The sequence below is a fragment of the Falco rusticolus genome, chromosome 7 (assembly GCF_015220075.1).
Source record: "Falco rusticolus isolate bFalRus1 chromosome 7, bFalRus1.pri, whole genome shotgun sequence".
NCBI classification, from domain to species: Eukaryota; Metazoa; Chordata; class Aves; order Falconiformes; family Falconidae; genus Falco; species Falco rusticolus.
Window position 1 is genome coordinate 38,790,616 of NC_051193.1, and position 21,352 is coordinate 38,811,967.

The 21,352-nt window shown below is 40.9% G+C and overlaps 1 protein-coding gene across 1 annotated transcript in view; it reads left to right on the forward strand.

Annotated features, from left to right (window-relative positions):
- The window catches only part of BCL11B (BAF chromatin remodeling complex subunit BCL11B), a 91,021-nt gene extending 71,248 nt beyond the window's left edge, over window positions 1–19,773 (forward strand). Inside the window, 8 exon segments of the mRNA XM_037395996.1 lie at window positions 17,756–17,899; window positions 17,902–18,015; window positions 18,018–18,076; window positions 18,078–18,281; window positions 18,283–19,305; window positions 19,308–19,551; window positions 19,554–19,568; window positions 19,571–19,773. Coding sequence (XP_037251893.1) covers window positions 17,756–17,899; window positions 17,902–18,015; window positions 18,018–18,076; window positions 18,078–18,281; window positions 18,283–19,305; window positions 19,308–19,551; window positions 19,554–19,568; window positions 19,571–19,701 — 1,934 coding nt within the window. The 3' untranslated portion in view covers window positions 19,702–19,773.
- Window positions 19,774–21,352: the final 1,579 nt, after the last annotated feature.

Below are 21,352 nucleotides of genomic sequence, written 5' to 3' on the forward strand. Positions count from 1 at the left end.
GGGACAATGACAGCGAGCTGTGGAAAATACCTTTACTTCTCAATTTGTACACTTCAGTCAGCCTTTGTTATGCACCTGGGCCAAATTCAGTCCTCAGTTTGACCATCCCAGGATGCTCTTGAAGTAAGAATCTGATACACAGCAAGAGTAAATGGGAAACTATTTTTCCACAGAACACTGACCCAAGACTGTGTATTATTCTGTGCACCTTGCTAATTGGAGGGTGTTGTCAAATTGGAGGTAATTCACAGAACAACAAAAATGATGAAAATGTTGGCAGGATCGTTTCATAGGGAAAGTTGAAAAGAACTAAAAATATACGAGCAAGTTAAATAAGGAGCAAGTACAGGAAATATGATTCAAGTAACTAGGAACATTGGGGTGATTCAGTAGTGAGACAGCCCCTCCAGACCCCATTTCCAGAAGGCTTGAGGTGACGTTATGAAGCCCGTGAAGCCAATGGGGCTTCAGTAATGGCTTGATGCTACGCACCAGGTGCATTTTCAGAATGAGAGCTACAGCTATGAATAAGAGGTAAACTGACCTATGTGTGAAACAAGCATTAGGAAAAACTTCCAGACCGTGACTGATTTTCAGGTTGTAGAGTGTTCTTAAGAGGTGGAAAAATGCCAAGCTTCAGTAAAGTACTTATAAACCCATCTCCTAGCATTTGGTGACTACATTTCCTTTGTTTGAGGCATTTAAACCTAGATTGGATGTTAAACCTAGACTAGGAACAGAACAAGAAACTACACAGTTGATCAGAAATCAAGAGCAAACAAACTAACGAAGGGATGGTTTGGGAAAGAGCTGCCATATCTGACTTGTGCCCAGTCCTGAAGTTTTCCATCTGCTGTTGGTTAGCAGTCAGTCTCCTGTGGAACTGGTAAGGATTTGGCTGAAGTAAGAATTCTGTAAAAGCTGAGGATGATTTTGCTGTCTGTATTGCTAGGGAGCATTTTGCCGTGGTATGCTGCTGTGACACACTCGGGTTGCATTTGGCAGTGCACGTGTCTCCATTAAATGCCCTGTGAGTCAGGCAGCAGACTTAAAGTTGATGTCGTTTTTTGCTCACACCAAATGGAGGTGTAGAACTCATAGCCACAGGATGTCACAGGGGCTGAAAGTAACAAACGGCTTCAGAAAAGGGCTAGGTAAAATCAGGAATGCTTGGTGGGTGGTTACCGAAAATGCTAATCCAGTCTGAATCAACCCCTGGCACTGAAAGACTCTAACCCATTGATTTCTTGGGGCTGACAGGTCTGGATGGGGTTGAACCTTTTCTTAGCTTGATTCATGTGCTCTTTCTCTAAGCTTCTGCTGGCAGCCATGGTTGAAAACGGGGTCCTGCCTGTTGGCGTGACCCAGTTATTTTATGTTCCTATATGAGCAAGAGCAGTAGCGTCTGGCTGATGGGATCTCACTGATTTCACTCTGGCCTGAAAGAGACGTCAAGAGTCCAGCCCAGGATGCCATCATTTCTCTTACAGGCTTCCTGTGTGAAGCCAATGCAGCATTTGGGTCTGGCCTAAACACCCTTTTCCACTACTTTAACTAAAGGGGTCTTTCAGACAGATAATCCAGCATACTTCAGGGTATAGACTGTTTCTACTGATTGCCACCCCAGTTTAGCTGACCTGTTTTAGCATACCTATATAAAATCACAGTGAGAAATTTCCTGATGTAGCCAGTTTTAAGCTGACAGAAATAGAGGCTACACTGGGGTTTGCACTGGTTAAAGTGAGTCCTTTTGATTAAACTGGTGCCAAATTCTGTGTGGACAAATCCTCATATTGTAACAAACCCACACATCCTCCCTTTCCTCTGACAATCATATCAGGCTGGTGAGTCCTATGGACCCAATCTAATAGAAATGGAATTTTTACCATGCAAATCTTATTACCTAAAGTGCCAATGAAACTAATGGGATTTTGGATAGTAAAAAATACTTTGTATGTGATACACAGTTTGGAATATAAATTCATGGGGTGGGGGGTAGGGATGTAAGGAAAAGGAGCTGTTACTGCATGTGGTCCTTTGTGACTTTGGAGGACCTGTTCCTCCCAACACCCCTCATCTCCCCGTTGATTTCAGTGGGACCAAAGTGGTATTTAGCGTCTTGCTGAAGACACTGAGCTCCTTGCAAAATTTGTTTTTCAAAATACACAACTAAGTGTCTGTTTGTTTCAGAATTCATTTGAGGGAGGGGAACAGAAATAAAAAATAGCCCAAATGCTCCATTCCAAGGACAGACATTGAAAGGAATATATATTTTTCCAAAGGGAACCATTTTTGCTGTCGAGGTTGGCTGAATGCGTCAAGAACAAAGGCAGCATTTGGACATATATTTTGATAATCCCTCGATAAAAAAAAAAGGCAGTTCAAGCCCCCTGCAATATGTACACACACATATATGGTGTATGTTATATATATGCTAGAATTGTAAGGCTGCCAACCTGTGTGGCAACTCTCAGGCCGAGGACAGTGTCAGCAGATAGATGCAAAGTTAACAACTGAAGTGCTGCAAAAGCTACAACCTTTCAAACTGTCTCCTGTAGTTCTTATTTGTTGTGTGATAAGACAGCACAATTTGCAGAGGGTTCAACATCCATTGTCACTGCCTGGGCAGAGTTCCTACCAACTTTTCTGGGAGCTTATTTTATGTGTACATTCAGCCTTAAAATATTTTAGAGTACAATCTTTTTACATGCAACCACTTGCCCAGTCCCCCTTGGTGGGATGGGAGAGAGGATTGGAAGGGTGAAAGGAAGAAAACACATGGGCTGAGATAAAGACAGTTTAATAATAATAATAATAATAATAATAATAAAGAAAATAACAAAGAGAGAGAGAAATAAAACCCAAGAAAAAGAAGGGATGGAAATGAAAATCAGTGCTTACCACCAACCAACTGATGCCCAGCTTGTTCCCTACCAACAGCTCCCTGGCCAACCTCCCCCTAGTTTGCTGACCATGACCTCATATGGTATGGAATACCCCTTTGGTCAGTTGGGGTCAGCTGTCGTGGCTGTGTCCCCTCCCAGCTTCTTGTGCACCCCCAGCCTGCTTGCTGGCAGAGCAGCATGAGAAGCTGAAAAGTCCTTGACTTAGTGTAAGCACTGCTCAGCAGCAACTAAAACATCGGTGTGTTACACGTCCGAAATCCGAAATACAGCACTGTACCAGCTACCAGAAAGAAGATTAACTCTATCCTAGCTGAAACCAGGACACTTGTTTTCCTGTCACCTTGGAAGCAAGGATGCAATAAATGATACCTTTATTTTTGTATTTATTTTAATGAAACACAGAAAAGGCACTTTAGAAAAGTGGAGGAAAGAGGAGGAGGTCAGATAAAAACAACTGCAGTGTGATGTTCGTTTTTGTGGCATTGATAGTTATTATTCCCAGAGAAAATAATGTCCTTTTTTATTTGCTTTTAACATTTTGCCCTTGGCATCTGTTCCATCCATTGTGGACTAACCTAGACTCTGTTCTCTGACTATGGGTTAAAGCGAGCACTTACTGAAAAGCATTCTCTACTTAATTACTTTTCTTCTTCTGGAAGCTATTTTTTTATAGTCACATGTTAATTGTGTATTAGTAGGCCTTTCTGATTAGTTGAAAACATAATGAAACCTTTGTAAACAACAGAGAGAAAGAGGGAGAGGGAGGGAGGGAGTGGTAAGGGGGGAGAAAGGGACAGGGAGAAAGAGAGGTGTGAAGTGGGGGCTGGACCGGTGGGGGGGAGGTCGGTGAATTTTGAAAGGCAGAAATAATGCCAGTGGAAATTTCTGTTTTTTTGAATGACAACTTCCCTCGCCCAGATTAATCAACTTACTTAACGAGAAATGAGATGCATGGAGATGCAAATTGCTGTCGATCTCCAAAAGCAGGGTGGCAAAGGCAGCAAGTTGGAATGGCATGGAGGGGGGCTGAGCCGCAGCTGTCCACTAACAAGTCAGTCCTATTTGTAAAGGGCACGGAGCTGAATAACGGTTTTGTTATTGGCTTTCTCTCTCTCTCAGCCGTAGGTGGAAATGCTGCATTTGTTTCCTGCGACTATTTCAGTGAGATAGATGTCCTCCTCTTTCATCTTGCCTGCCCGTTTGATTCCCACAGTGGAGCCCTGTGTTCCCCATGTACCCCAACGTTCCCCTGATGGGGTGGAAAATTGGGATGCATGAGGAACACAGGCTTAGGTGCAGGGTCTCAAACGTGCAAGGTGATACCAGGAATTATTAAGTTGTCTGCACCCCCCTTCAGAAAATCGGGAAAAAATTTTCAAAAAAGAAAATAAACAGTACTTGGACCCAGTTTGGTGATGCTCATAGCTCAGCCAGTGCGGATCAGATTCAGTGAATCAGCTGAATCAGGTCCTGTTGTTGGAGATGTTTTTTCTTTTCCTGGAAAGCTGCTCCTTAAACATAATTCGCATTGGTTGTTTTTAAAAGGAGTACCCTCCGTTTGCAGCGCTGGATTTTGAACAGGCAGAGCCTCCCCTCACTCTGGTCCTCCACCCCCACCCCCTTCTGTTGCTGCTTTAAAGAGCTGTGCTTATAGGGATTTTGCAGCTCTTCGTGTGTTATTAGAAAACGTGTGGCTGGGACGGTTAAAATGGGAGTGCTACTGTATGCAAGAGCAATATTCACTGTAAGCAATCCAAGGAAATCCTGCCAAGGCAGTATATGAACAGCAGCCAAACAAAACACAGGCGCCTTTCCAGTGAAAACCAGCACACTTCTGCAAATAGAGGAAAAATTGACTTTCTGATTTGGAGTGTTTCTACAACTAAGAAGAATTACTACAGTGATTGTTCTAAAAATATATTTCAGCAGCACATTCTCAAAGGGGTTCGGATGCTTAGCATTGTTTAATTATGGTTCTATTAGGTGATCAGTCTGGATTGTATAGAAATAAAATAGGAAGTTTTTAGGATCTTCTTTTAAGCCAACACTGGCATTATTTTCTGCAGTATTACAGTGGCATAAAAGACCACCTATTTAAGGAGCAAAAATTGTATTTTTATCTTTGCACTTCAGGAAGTATGATTGGAGATTCATCTTTTGCAACTTCATAGTCATAGATTGCAATTTAACTGCTTAATCTAAAGCAACCCCCAAGATCCCTGTTTCTGTAATTGATGGTTTTTATTTTTCATCTAAAGTATCTTATACATTTCTCCTTCCCTTGTGTGTGCACACACCCCCCACCCCACCCCACCCCACCCCACCCCACCCCACCCCACCCCCCAATATTTAGGCTTTTAAAGCTTGTGTTTGTTTTGCTTCTTTGTTCACCCAGTCTGGGATTTTCCTTTACAGGACTTTTGAGTCCTGTAGGAACCCTTTAGTGTAAGATGTTTCTGCAGACATACTGGCATTCAAAAAAAATTTGAATGATGGAAGTTGAATGGGATTCCACAAATTTGTTTATTGCCAAGAATAAATATGATTTTTTTTAAAAAAATGTTTTGCTAGTCTCAGCTACAATTTTTTTTCAAAGAATTCTTAATAACGGAGTTTAAGAATGCAGTTGGTTTATCTAAAGTGAGCTAAAGAAGTAGGATAGATCTATGGAGAATATTATTATCCTTTTTTACTTCCCCACATCAACATAATATCAGCTTAAGAAAAAGCAACAGAATTGCCAAGGATTAATTTCAGTTTATGTATTTCTCAAATTTTAACTGTTTTAACTAAATGTACAAAAGATACTTTACCAGATATGTCTCTATTTATTTCTTTTAAATATTTACAGCTCAGTTCTTTAGGCTTATAGCTGTTGTGAACTCAGCTCTCTTTTAACTACACCACCACAAACCAGATTTATCCCTACCTGAAGACAGTGTCTTGAGACTAACAAATCCCAATGTGGAAGAAGACCCTCACCCAGAGCCCATTGAAGCTAGTGGAAAGATTTCTGTTGACTTAAGTGACATTTGTATTGGGATATTAAACATTCATTTCCTCTTCTTTTTTTGAATATAACTGCTCATTTTCAGAGTGAGATACTCCCTGCTTTAAACAAATCTTAAAGTTGCTCTAATTTACTAAATTAATTTGTGCTGTATCTACCATTCAGGCAAAACTTCCAGCAGGGTGAAACTGTTGTATACTCTTCTCTGAAGACAGAATTGTGTTTTTGAAGGTCTAGTTGGAATAGCTGGGGAAGGACGGATCTCTGACGTGTACTCAGCCCCCTTCTCCTTTGTGCATAGTGCTGTATTCATAGCCAGTCTTACAGGGAGCAAATCATAATATGTATACACACACACACACACACACATATATACACACACATATGTATATATATAAAAATAAAAGGAAGCTTAAAATGTAAGCATTTCTGCCTTGAATGTGAGTGATATCATCTGCTGTGTTCAAATTAGGACATGGAAGTTGTGGCATATGCTATGTCAAGGCACAGCAGTGCAGTTCTGTATCTTTAAATGTTGATGTGTAGCAGTGAAACCAGGTGAGATCTGGCCCCAGGTGCTGGCTGCTGCACGCATTGCTGAACAATTTATAAAGGATGCAGATTGGGTGATTGGATGAGTAAAAAGTAGGTCTTTTTCTAAAGAGATCTTTTGTTTTTGTGAATATTTCATATTGTAGGTTTACTGCAATGATTAAAAAATTCGTCGACTTAAGCTTTGTACGTTCCTCTAATAGCAGCTCAGTATCATTCAATCCTGACGTGGCTCCCCCTGATGTGCAGTACTTGTTGGCACAGACCCCCCCATTATGCCAAACTGAAGAAAGATTTTGTCGAGACTGTGAAACTCATTTCACTAGTGACTGTACATGACTGCTGAATTAAGGGTCCGTCACAGAATTACTCTGATGGCAAAGCTTGGATGCTGAAGAGGTGCTCTGAGGATTGCTGCTGCTTTCCCTGTCTGCATGTCAAGAGCCTGCACGGCTTGAAAAACAGCTCCACAGCAAAGTTTTTCCTTCGTTCCTTTCAATGTAAATCCAGTTTTGAATCATTTTACCTTCAAGTCCATAGGTTCAAATTCTGTGGTCGCCAGAGATGAGGCATCAAGGTAAATTTGGAGATAATTTGGATAGTGGCCCATGCTGAAGGTGTGTGGCTCCTAAACCTAATTAGAGGTGTTGTTTGTTGCAGGCAAAAATTATTGATACACAAGGAAGGTTTTATTTGGAGACATCTGTAGGTTGGCAGCTGTGCCAGCCATGTCTGTTCTTCTAAGTAACGGAAGCCGTGCAGCCGGGAATAGCAGTGTTTTGGTGACAAGTGTTGAGAATATTGGTTGACTTGCACTGTGAAAATATTTTCATTATTTTTATTATTACTGTTCTGCAAGCAGATTTGGGATACGTGCCTGCCTATGCCTGTGTGTGCGAGCGGATGAAGTGGAGAGGGAGGGCTATTATTTTTATTTTTTTTCAGTCACACCTCCTTAACATTTTGTACATATCAGCATTCTAGCTGAGCGATTTGCTAATTGCACTGGAAGACCCACTTTAAATTCAGGAATACTGAAACTTTGAAACTGTAACATTTTGACTGGCGAGAATGACCAGTCTTCTTTTCTCTTTCGCAGTGAGCTAGTTGAAGGAAGCTGGCATTGTCGCAGAGTGAAAGCTCTGCAGAAGTGCCGCAGGTTTTTCATATGGAAATGTGAAATAATGGGGTGATTAAATAGAGCTGTATATTAAAGTACATCTGACATTAGAATTAGCATAATGTGCTCTAGCCCTAGGCTGAGTACTTTATTTGCCATCTGCGTCGGACCAAAATCCCCTGGGGAAGCGCTAAAATATTCTGAATAAACTCAGCCCGAGTTCTTATTGAGAGTAAAATACCATTTGTGGCACGTCGTATTGATTCGTCTTAATTGCGGTGCAGAAAAGAACATTCAGTTGCTGATGACTTTTGTACTCTGTGACAAGTCGGCTGGAGTTATTCTAACACTGCAGTTGGTTAACCTGAACAGACTGTCGTGCTCAGAGAAGGAGAAAACCTTATCGTTCAGTAGCATAACTACAGTATCATCTCTCAGCTTACTCCGTTCTATCTCGATGCAGCATCCTTTCTTTCTTTCTTTCTTTTTTTTTTTTTTTTTTAAATATTATTCCCTGGAAACAGCAGCCAACGAACTTAAGGGGGGAAATGGGGCTTCATTGAATCAGTCCAAGAAAATTCACATTCTTACCTAGTTTATTCTCCCCAGTCTCCCTCCCCACACTTCCATCCACCACATCTTCTTAAAAAAAAAAAATCCAGAAACATCTGACCAGCTTTCATCTAAGGGAGTGAAAATCAGTGGAACTGTCCTTGAGGATCCACTCCGGAACCATTAGTTCAAGAGATTTATTATGTATATTCTGTAAAAAGCGGTGGCTTCTCCTGTGCATAAGCCCACAGTCTTAGTCGGTTGTAATGGTTTGATTTTTGTCAACTCTCCACTCAAATAGGTTTGCTGAATACCTTTGAAAAGTGCTTATAACATGCATAAAAGATAAATATTTCATCTGAGGAAAATACTTTGATGCTCCATGCAATTCTGTAACATTCATAAGGTCCATTTTTACCCTATAATTGCCTATCATTATACACAATTTACATATCAAACATCCCTACAAACCTTAGTCTAGCATGTTTTATTACAATTCAGATCAAGGGAATAACCTTTAACTTCAGAGACAAATGAGACAAATTTACAAGTCATGTCTGCTGTTTTTCTTGTGTTTATAAATCCCTGCAGACCCGAACACTTTTGCTATAACGCCACTCAGAACAATATACATATATTACGACTTGTTTGTAGTGCTTCAGTAATGAGTCCCCTTTGTATTAGATAACCTATATATCAGCATCTAGGCCCTCCATAAACGTCAATTATCTCCTCATAGCTAAATGTACATTCCATTAAAACAAGATTTACAGCCTTTATAATAGTTCTTAGGATTGAATGTGGAGATTTTGTGATTTAAAGAAGCAGAGATGGGAGTTAGCATTTGTTAAAGAAACAAGAATTAAAACAAAATGCTATTTCATTTACTATCTATGAATAGACACCTAATACCCTTAAGAAATAATTGTAGTAAAACAGACTGAAGTACTCCGGAGGAAAAAAACAGGAAAATTTGTTTTCAACCTTTGGGTTTTTTTATTGTTTCCTAATTACTCTTTATTTTTCCATTATATGACATGGACAATTTCCTTTATGTATCCTCCTTTAAGTTCCTATTCAGATTACTGAGAATTCTGCTTGTAAGATGAGAAAATGGCACCTTAGAAAAGTCTGTGGGAAAAAAAAAATCCTAGCACTGCCAGTTTTCAAACAAAACTACTTACAGGAAACCGATTTAAAGGGGAAGCTGCTGGCATATCTCATATGTTGTAGAAGAGACTGACATTATTTCAAATGCATTTGAATACCTTATGCAAGAAAGGCCTAAAAAGTGTCCTTGAGCAGTACAAGGGTTTTTAATGAATGCTGTAAAGGGATCCTATATATTAAACACCAGCCATGGGGGAGTCCAAGGTCTTTTCATCTTAGGAGTGGGTACATTCCCCCTGATCCCTACTCCACCCACCCCCCCACTTCCCCCCCAAGTACTACCATTCCCCATTTTCCACTGATTAGTTTTTTGTTATTTTATACAGGAGGTTTGTAAAGCAACCTGTCCATCTGCTAGCTGATGTCTTGTGTTCAGAGAAACTAACTAAAAGACAGAAAGCTGTTTAGATGCTAAGGTAGGAGTCAATTGGAATGTTATATCACAAAGGGCTAATTAAAAGTTAACTCATTCACTATTGATCTTTTAATATTGATTTTCCTGTTGGGCCCTTACTTTTCACACTTCTCTCTTTCTCTGTTTTATAAATTGCCTTTGTATTTTAGAATTTAACACCAATTAGAAGAAGGTGTTCAGAGATGACAAACACGTTTTTTATCTTCCATTTTAATAGGACTTCTGGGTCAAAATCCCTGTGTCATGAGTTCCAGCTTTTGCTATATATTTTTCTTTCTTTTTCTGCGCTAAGTAAAAGCACTTCTTATACTTCTGTAGGCTGAACATTAACTTGCAGTAAGCCACAAGCTCTTTTAAGGAATGAGAAACTGGACATCCAGGAGGAAGTCGCCCAAAATGACTATTGACATTTTATACCTAAAAATATAATATTGCCATTTTGTAATGCACTAGAAATTAAACTGAGCTGTGCTTTTGGCTCATTTATCTGAATCTGGCAGTACAGATCTGAGGTATGATTAAGTCTTACAGAAAATGGGACTATTGAACACAAGCTGCATCTTCAGCCAAAGGTTGCCTGTGTCCATTAAGAAGAAGGAAGCATCTGTTTGTGTTATGCATGGCTGTAGTCTGCCTGCGGTCTCCTTTTTTGTTAAGTATAAATGCCAGAGAGGACATATAAAATGCTTCTGGGGAAAGTTTAATGAAAAAAAAATATCACAACTTGGAATATTCATATAAGCCTAGTTAAGATCCTTGTTTGTGATAACCTGGCATAGCTTATCTGGAAAAATTCAAAGACTGCAGTGATAGTTATTGGAGCCACTTTGAATTCATAGCAGGGTAATTCAAATCAGAGTTTAGCTAAGAGTATGATTTTAGAGGTATCAGGCTGATATCTCTAAGTCTTTCAAGGATCCATGCTCTTTGTTCTTGGGATTACAAAAGGATTGGCTGTAGCATGGCAGTTTGACTTCTCAACGAAGTGATTGGTAATTAATCTGTTTGGTTTTCCACTCATATGATAAAATAGTTCATTTGGCAAAAAATACATTTATTATTAGAAGAATCATAAGTGGACAATTTGCAGTCCTGCCTAATAGAAAAGGAACACTGCTAAAAGGCACAAATGGCTTCAGAAAATAAATTAGGCTCCCAAAAGCGGTGCAGTGTTTAATCCATGAAAGACAGTTTGGCAGTTTAGCGTAGAAAGAATTAGTAGTGCATTACTAATAGTAGTATAATATTGATATATTTTAATACTGGTGTCAACCAGTGCTACTGTAGATCTTTCAACAGGTAGGAGATGCTCTCGGGAATATTCACATTGCACTTCTCAGTTACTTCCCTTCCTTTCTTCAGACACCCTTATTTTTCCATCCACCTCTTAAAAAATTTCATTTTGTTTTCCTGTCACGTGCTTTCCTTTCACCAACCTCATCCTGAGATTCCCCATTTCCAGATGATGGCAGGCTCTTTGGCTCCTCATGCTTGTGCTCTTATACCTAAACCTTTATCTCTTCTTCTTGACTGAGATGCACTTGTCAGCTGAGCTTTACGAGAACAGTCTGAGTGGAAGACGCTTAGGTTGTGAGACTGCAGGCGTCTTGCTGAGTCATAAACCACCAATTTTAGTTGCCAGTTGATGCTCATTTTACAAACCGTTGGTGGTAGCCCCCATCACCCTCACCAAGATGTGCTGCAAGACTCTCTTGAGCCCTTTCTTTAGACAAGGCAGTGTGGGGATGGATGCAGTTTGTTAGCTCTGGAGATAGAGGAGTTGCACTTGTTTTACATCTTCAACTCATGTTGCCATCAAACCAAAATGAAAATGAAGAGAGGTATAAAGAGAAATGGTTCCTTTGCGTTTGGTGTTTGAAACTAGTGACTCGCATTGAACTGGCAGTTCTGATCCTCACCCAGGCTTGGATCCTGCTTCACGCTTCTGTCATTTTATTGAGGCTGCCAGTCCCTCTGAAATGGAGGTAGCAGTACTTCCAAACAGCCCAGGGAGTGCAGGGAGGGTAAAACTCATGATACTGGGTGTGTGCTCAACGGATGTTTATTCAATCAGAAATGTATGTAGGTAAATGTCTTGTAACCTGGATAATTTAAAGTGGTTATGTGCTTATAAACCTCTTCAGCAGAAATACCTATATTAGAGATAATTTTGCATACCCAGTCAAGCATTGGGTATGAACCGCTATAGTTGTATGCAGATCCACACTGCAGGCACCTGGAAAGTATTGGCCTTGTTTAGGTGACCTGTCAACCACATATAACCATATATTTTTCTGCACTATGAAACACTAAATCTTTCCAGTATTTAATGCCCTTCTCTTTAATGTCAGCTGGGTCTATAAGAGACTTGTTAAACTAGTGTTCTCAATTATGGCATTTAATTTAATAATAATTCAATTAAAGTGTGTTTTTTATGGAGCATCCACGATACCCTTTATGGCATTATTAGAGTAACCATGTAATAACAAGGACGTAATTTTTTACAAAATGTTCATTAAAAACTGAGTGGTGGAGAAGAAAGTAACATTGGTGGAACGACTGTCGGAACCCGATGCATGTCTGTTCCTGAGTGCTACATTAAAAGGTGTCTTTCTTTAAAGCTTGCAAGTTTCTACTTTTCCTGAACTTCTAATGGTGCAGTAAAGCAGCATCAAAATTCCTTAACATTTTTATTGCGCTGTTGTAACTTTGTAAAGGGAACCAGAAAATTTATCTGGAAAGCATTGCTAGAGGTAAAGAATGGCAGTGGTTATGTGGACCCGACTGCAGCTCCTCACCACAGTCTGGCAGGGGTTATGGGTGGGTGATTTAAAAAGGGGCAGGGGGGAGTTTGTTCTCTGTTACAGTTAATGGAATTATTCAGGCATGCTGAGGGAAGGATCATAAGGCACTGGATGTCACTGTAGTCCAGCAGAAAATAATGAATTCTCAAAGTTCTTATCTCACATGATGATTGTTTGATGGTATCCAGAATAACTGAGTATATTTTAAGCGAATTTTATCTCCAGGGCAAAGGCGCTCAGCATTCAGAGTATATAGAAAGTCATGTACCAGCTAGGCAAGGAAGATCTGCGTATCACTAAATGATGCAACTCAGACTGCAGAAGACAGATAAGTCAGGGGATTCAGGCTGCCTGGTGCAGTGGGATGAATGGCCACAGACCCAGGCTACTTTTGTGCTGGGCTGGGCAAAATGACCTGTCTTCTCACTGCCCCCTGTAAAGGTAGAATTTGAGAGGCAGGAACTAAATTTAGCTTTGTTTTTTGCTGCTCATGAAAGAGGAGAAAGCTCATTATTGCTTTGACATTTTGAACGGAACATAATCTGTCATGCAGTAATGGAGGGAACACATTTTAATATTTCTGGAAAAGACCATCTTTTGTCTGAATATGCAGAAAAGGCAAGAGTGTTCAATAAGTTCATAGTTTATAATTACCTGCTTAGGGAGAAGATACTAGAGAGATTTTTACTCTACCAGATAAAAACATAACAAGATCTAATAGTCAGCAGTGGAACTCAATAATTTGAATAGGAAAGAAAAAAACATTTTTGTTAAATACTGAAAACAGTCCATTGCCACGGACTACTCCAATACATAGTGAATTCTCTCTCACTTGACATTCTAAATCAAGTTGGGGAGAATGGGGTGCTGAAAGGCATGAAGTGGTTCAACTGCAAATCACTGGCTGAAGACATCTGCATGTGAGGTGCAGACTAAGTTTTTTCCTATATTTTTCAAGTACATATAGGTAGGACAAAATATTATGATCTTCAATTGCAGGAAGAAAGATTTAGATTACGCATTTGGCGAACCTTCATGATAGTAAATGAGAAAAGGAATGAAGTAGACTATCCAAGTGGAATTTGAAGCAGTGTAATAGAGCATCTGTGATAGATATGAATAGATACATAGATATGGACATCCCTTGGGTCAGCAATAGGACAAGGACAACCCTTAAGGTTTATCCAAGTCCTCTCATTCTTAATTTCATGGTCCTTCCTAGCCTTCAAATCAGTATTTCTGAACCCGTACACCTGTGTCTCTGTAGCATCCAGCCCTACAAACCTGGCTCGTGTCTGAAGGCTAGTGGCAGTGTTTGTTTGGCTTTAGAGCAACCTTGAAGCTACTATTGACTGCTCAGGGCTTGTGGCATGGGTGTCTCATCTCAGTACTACACCACATCTACCAGCTAATGTACAGATAAAAATTTACACTTGAGCCATCAGCCCCCCCAGATCATGTCTAGTTACAGACTGTAAGGTTGGATCCATGTGCAATTCATTGAACCGGTATTAATGAAGTCTTGGCTTGTGCTTACTCTAAGCACATGAATAATTTCATCACTATCCAACAGAGCACTTAAGCCTCTGCTTAAGGTTTCACTGATGTGATTACTCACAGCTCAAAGTCAAGCACATGCTAAGTGATTAAAGACTGCATATGGCAAAGCCTATATAGCTAGTGTCATAAAGTGGGTATTTAGGCAGACTCAGTGCAGGTGGCAAGGGATTAAGATAGCCATATATCAAAGTTAGCCTGTATAACAAAGAGTTTTTATAGTGTAGGTGCACTGCATATTAAATATAAGGATCATTCTGAGCGATATGTGGCTGTTTCTGGGCATGTTTAAATATTTAGCAAGTTTTTGAATATAAAAATGTTCGGAGTGGATCTTCAAAGACTTTTGACATTGTTCTGTTTCTTAAAAGTGAGCATCTACAGTGCTCAGGGCAACTTCTAGGCACGATAACCATGAAGTGATAATATGGAAATGAACATATTTTTTTTTTTTTTTTTTTTTTTTAAAACAGGGAGTCTGGGGAGAGTCTTTGAGGGTTGTGAAAGTTAAAATAGTATATATCTATGTGCATGGGCATGCACACACGAACACTGGTGAAGCAGGCAGAGATTGGTTAGCCAGGTAGCCTGCAGTCAATTTTGCTGTCGTGTTGGGTTCTCCTGAAAAGGAGTGTTAAGGAGACATAAAAGCTAAACAAACAAAAAGAAGACTGTTTTATGACTACTAGCTTGTAAATCTTAGATCACTAATAGCACTAATTTGCTCCATTTGAGAGAAAACGAAAAAGGAAGGGAGACTTGCTTTTCTCACTTGAATTTCATGGAGGTGAAGTTTTGGAGAACAAACAAAACATCTCAGTTCCATGTAACATGTCGTAGCAAGCATCCAGCCAGCTGCCATTTTGAGGGTAATTTTTTTAATCAGCCATTTTCAGTTTAGATTGGCCTTGATCCTCAGCCTACTCAGGAATTTTTCTCCTTACGTATATGCCTTTGCTGAAGTAAGCGTGTTGCTCTGTTGTCATCGTCATCGTCTAATACACAGCTGCCTTTCTTCCTCCTGTCAGCTCTTGAGCTAAGCAAGGAGAATGCATGCCACAACACACATGCTCACACCACTTTATTTTTTTAAAGAAAAAAAACCCCACAACAGAAAAGAATGCATGCTGTGACTTTAAAAATGAAAGGAATCGAACAGCTGTGGGTAATAAATCGATTAATTAGAGTGGATAAAATGAAGGTGAAGGGTGCAGAGCCACTCTTAATTTGAAGATATATGACCTTGTAAGATACTGCCTTCATTGCTATTAGATCACACTTCAGAAGGGGCTTTAGTTAACAATCTATTCTAGGGTGAGCTGAGGTAAAACTATTGTGTAAAAAAGCTTTGACAGAGTATGTTATATACTTTAGTCTGCTTCAGTGATTTCTGGTCACTTTTTATACTCACATGTTGCAGTGCAAGAAAAGTTAAAGGTCTAGACATTTTCATCATATTCTGTAAGAAACAGAAATTTAAATATTTGAAGTAATAATGGGAACATTTTACTGTTGCTTTGGCTGCAGAGCTGACATAAATTCCCTAACTGCCTCAGTGCTGAGTAGGATTTTTAAGAGGTAATTGTATAAGTTCCTTTCCGTGTTTGTATGTGGCTTTCATTAATGTCATAGCAGTACGGGCACTTTTTCCAAGCTGAATACAGCTCCCAAACTTGCTTTTTTCCAATGGCGGTTGTTAGAGATTAATCAAAGCAGCTGGGTCTGTCCTGTACGACGCAGCATGCAGGGCTGGGGACAGGGGCCGTGTCAGCAGGCGGCGATGCCTGATGTGCTGTGTGCTGTTTTTTCTTGGACTGTGGAGAGCTGGCTTCTCCAAATCAGGGTCTGAAGCTGCTATCCACAGCAATAGCCCTATTAAATCAATAGAAGGCATGAGGAGCTGCACCACATTATCACCTACTTTTGTAAATAAGTCTCAATCTGATAGATGCTTTTTCCTTTACGCTTTTGTGGATGTTCATTGTGTGATAAGATTAGATAGACTGACAGGCTGATAGGTAGGCTGATAATCTTCTAGCCTCCTTGTCTAAGGTTTTGTAGGTTTTGTTAGCAGCAGCCGTTTGTGCAACAGCCAGAAGAGGGGAATTCAGTCAGCAGCAATCCTGCTTCGCCTGGTGTGCCCGAGTTTAGGTTTTTTGGTTTTTTTTTTTGACTGCTGTGAGTCATTCCTCTTTACAAAGGTAGTTTCGATAATATGGTTCTGTTCACCATATAAACTCTTTCATTTTCATGCTCAAACACGAGGCTTTCGTGAATTGCAATCCCTCCGTATGGTAAAGGGCTCTGTAGTTCAGCTTCGGGTCTCGGCTCCTGCGGAGGGGCTGGGATCAGGCTTCATTCAGGTCATTATGCAGGTATGGGTCAGGCGGGAAGCTTGGTTCAGGCTTTGAACTTTCAGGAAGTTTAGTGCCTTTAGGTGTAGTGGAGCCATCACTAGCCAAAAAACGTGCTTTTCATAAACAAATCCAAACAAACCAAACAAGAAATTAATTTTAGATTTTCCAAATAGGTAGTTGTTATTTCAGGAAACCTCCTCCTCATTAAAAAAAAAAAAATCCTAACAAAACAACGACAACAACAACAACAAAAATCCTGGATCACGATTTTCAGGTTGACACATATTTATGAATTTATCAGAGTCTTGCAGAGGCATTGAAAAAAGGAGGTGGCGGGAGGGGGGGGGAGTGCTTTTTGAAGATAGCACATAGTTTATATTGTGCCCAGGACTGGAATTTTCTAGTTAGCAAATTATGACTGTAGTGCAGACTTGTCCACACCTGCTCTTTATGTAAAGCTGAATCAAGGTTAAAGGAATGCTTTCCACCTTTATGCAGTTGTTCAAAGAGGCTAGAAAGGCAAACAGAACAATGTTTTTGGCTCTGGTGAGTGTTTCTGCATTGGAGGGCAGGCTCAGGCTCAGAAATTCTTGGGACCCAGTTCAAGCATGGCCCGACATTTGTTACTGTTAATTGCAACTGTGCTGTCGGCTTTGATTACCGGATGTTTCATTTGAGTGGCTTCTTGGTGTTTTGGCAAAAGGAATGTCAAAGTGGTTTATGCAAGGGTATGTTTTCCAAGCTCTTGTTGACTTGAATAGGACTTGTGCAGCTAAATACCTACATAATATTTTAAAAATGGAAGGGCTGGCATGACTGAAGCATGTATAAATTAAATTCAGCAAGATCTCCGGGGAACTTGCTGCATGAAGTATATAAAAATATAAAATGAAAGAGAGAAAATGACTCTGAAGCTCCTTGCAGGTGCCTTGTAAAACCTACCACACTGCATTTTCCTTGGTTTTTGTCTGTAGTCATAAATCTTTTGAAACAAATTCCTTTTTGTGGAATAAACACGTGAAAGGATTTGGATCCTTATGCATCATAAAGGAAGGTTTTATTTGCGAGTGTAGAGGATATAACGTATATAGCACTGCTGCGTTATGTGTGATATTGTCATACATGTTAAGTGAATAAAATGTGGTGAGTAAATGTGCTGTTCAACAATTTATATCAGTCCATACATTGCAATTAAGTCCTTCTTTCAGAACTGCCAAGGGGAAAATGTGTTAGCAAAATAAGCTCATGCCAACTGTATTTAAATGTTCTCCGTGTATTATTTTTGAGTGTTCTTTCTGTTTTTCTTTTATAGGTAAAGATGAGCCTTCAAGCTATATTTGCACAACATGCAAGCAGCCTTTTAATAGCGCTTGGTTCTTGCTTCAGCATGCCCAGAAACACATGGATTCGCATCTACCTGGAAACAAGCCCTTCAACAGTTCCCTTACTCCACGCATCACATCCCTCCTCCTCTGGGACCGGAGACTGTTGCACAGTCCCCGCTGATGAATTTCCTTGGTGACAACAACCCTTTCAATCTTTTGCGGATGACAGGACCCATCTTGCGCGACACCCTGGCTTTGGTGAGGGTCGGCTCCCAAACACGCCTCCGCTGTTCAGCCCACCACCTCGTCCATCATCTGGATCCACATCGCCTTAGTGCCGAAGAAATGGGGTTAGTTGCCCAGCATCCCAGTGCCTTTGACAGAGTTATGCGTTTAAACCCCATGGCAATTGAGTCCCCAGCGATGGATTTCTCCAGAAGGCTTCGAGAGCTGGCAGGAAACAGTTCCACCCCTCCGCCAGTCTCACCCAGTCGCACCAACCCTATGCATCGTCCTATTGAATCCTTTCCAGCCGAGTCCTAAATCACCTTTTTTGAGCACCCCACCACTGCCTCCCATGCCCCCCAGCAGCACTACGCCTCCCCAGCCTCAGGCCAAGAGCAAGTCCTGTGAATTTTGTGGGAAAACATTCAAGTTCCAGAGTAACCTTATTGTGCACCGGCGCAGTCACACAGGAGAAAAGCCCTACAAGTGTCAGCTCTGTGACCACGCTTGCTCCCAGGCCAGCAAACTAAAACGCCACATGAAAACGCATATGCATAAAGCTGGCTCCATGACGGGCAGGTCAGATGATGGACTGTCCACCACTAGTTCCCCCGAGCCGGGCACAAGTGAGCTTACTGGAGAGGGACTGAAATCCAGTGAGGCAGATTTCAGGAATGAGAGCGATCCTTCCCTGGGCCATGACAATGAAGAAGAGGAAGAGGAGGAGGAGGAGGAAGAGGAGCTCGAAAACGAGAGCCGGCCAGAGTCGAGCTTCAGTATGGACTCGGAGCTGAGTCGTAACCGAGAAAATGGCTCCAAGTCGCTGCCGGACGAGAAATCCCTTGTCTTGGGAAAAGTCATTGAGAATGTAAGTCTAGGTGCCATCCAGCAATACAACGACATGCTAGCTGAAAAACAGAAGAGGAGTAGCTTCATGAAAAGGTCTTCTGACCAGCGAGACTTGTGTCCTCGAGATCTCTGCCAGAGAGATCCAGGTGATGAAGACTCAGTGGTAGGAGAGCTAGACCGCACTGAAGAAGGGACAGTCAACGGAAGAAACTTTGGCCCGGGTGAACCCTTCCCAAACTTGTTCCCCCGCAAGCCGACGCCTATCACGAGCCCCAGTTTAAACAATTCCTCTAAACGAATAAAGGTAGAGAAAGATTTGGACTTGCCACCAGCAACAATAATACCTTCCGAAAACGTTTACTCCCAGTGGCTGGTAGGGTACGCAGCATCGCGGCACTTCATGAAGGATCCGTTCCTCGGATTCACAGACTCCCGACAATCCCCCTTTGCGACCTCTTCCCGTAGCACTCGTCGGAGAATGGGAGCCTGCGTTTCTCCACCCCGCCGGGGGACATGCTGGACGGGGGGCTCTCAGGGCGCATCGGCACAGCGAGTGGAGGCAGCACCCCCCACATCAGCGGCCCCGGCCCCGGGCGACCCAGTTCGAAGGAAGGGCGCAGGAGCGATACATGTGAGTACTGTGGCAAGGTCTTTAAGAACTGCAGCAATTTGACGGTGCACCGTCGGAGCCACACTGGAGAGCGGCCTTACAATGCGAGCTCTGCAACTTGCATGTGCCCAGAGCAGTAAGCTGACGCGCCATATGAAAACGCATGGCCAGATAGGGAAGGAGGTCTACCGCTGCGACATTTGCCAGATGCCCTTCAGTGTTTACAGCACCCTGGAGAAAAACACATGAAAAAGTGGCATGGAGAACATTTGCTGACAAATGACGTCAAATTGAGCAGGCAGAAAGAAGCTAAGGCCCCCCACCCCCCGCCCCCCCACCCCCCACCCCCTCCCCACCCCCGCTAGGTTAAATTTCAGGGGTCTAGGTACCATTTTATTTGTACAGTTTAACTATTGCCAACTGAGAAAAGATGACCTAACTTGCCTCCGTAAACATAACTTAGCATAACTATGGTAGGTGCCAGACTTTGGCACTTAAATGTAACCTGTGTCTACAAAGTTCTATTAAACCTGAGGGTTGATTAAGGCAGTAAAAATGTGGAGGCCTTTTAACTGTGCAATAATTTCTGTATTTATTGGGTTTTTGTAATTTTTTGGCATGTGCAGGTACTTTTTTTATTCTTTCTCTTTAAATTTCTTTTAAAATTTTGTTGGGTATCCCTTTTAATTTTACCCAGTCGTAGCCTGAGATTACTTGCATTGTAGGGGAGAAACATATCTTTTAAAATTATAATTTTTGGGCCGCTGCTTTGTTGAAATTTAAGCTAAGCATGTGTAATTTCTTGTGAAGAAGCCAGCATTTGAACAGAAATATTTCTTTTTTCTGTTCCTTTCTTTTTTTCCCTTTCCTCTTCTTAAATAACCTTGAATATTAGGGAAAACAAAATTGTACAGCGGATAACAATCTTTAAATTAGCACTTTGTTTGGAATTGGATCGATATGGAGCACTGACAATGTGGCTGATGATAGAGAGGCCTTTTCTGGATGAATTTTCATCACTAAGTTAGGGCAACGAAATGTCATAGGTGCAGAAGGCAGCTACATTCAAAAAACAGAACATTCTTAATTGTGCATTACTATCGGATACTTTCTTCTTGTTGTTAAGAACTCTGCCAACATAATGGTGCCACTTCGTCATTTTTCTGGGGTGTCCTTCCCCTCCCTCTTCCCCTCCCATGACTTTCCCAGAAACAGAAAAAGTACCATCTTGAGTATTGCAATATTATTTTCAAACCTTGGAGGAGCCAAATGCCATCTTTTTTCTTTTTAAACAGCAAAATCATAAATTTGGCTTCAGGACATCTACTTTAGTCGAGATTTGCTGCAGTTAAAATAATGACGTGGGGTTGGGAAAGTGTGAATTTCTCAATGAAAAGCCTCAGCTTATAAGCATATGGTTTATGGACAGAAATATTAGAAATATCTTATATGATGTTGTTATAAGGAAGGGAAAAATAAATTCTAGTTGATTTACCTGTCTTGGCAAGATTCCACTCCTACTGAAGTCAGTAAGAGTTTTCCCCTTGACTTAATTAGGAACAGAATGGAACTGAATTCAGACAAAAGCATTATGACAGAAAAAAGTGAAGAGAAGAAAAATGCACCTGCTTGACTTTCAAATTCCAAATTTTATAGAGCCTGTTATGACTAATATTAGCAAACAGTGGAAAATTATGGTTAGAGATTTTAATTATGTTGACCCGCACTTTAAAGCTTTTGTTTGTGGTTAAGAGAAAAATGGCTTCTCAACAAGAAATTACATCATATTCTTCTACTTGGCCCAAAGGTGGGTTAAACTGTAAGGGAACAGCTGAGATTAAGTGTCAGTGTTGCTAAGCATGGCATTCACAATACTGGCACTATAAAGAAAAATAAATAA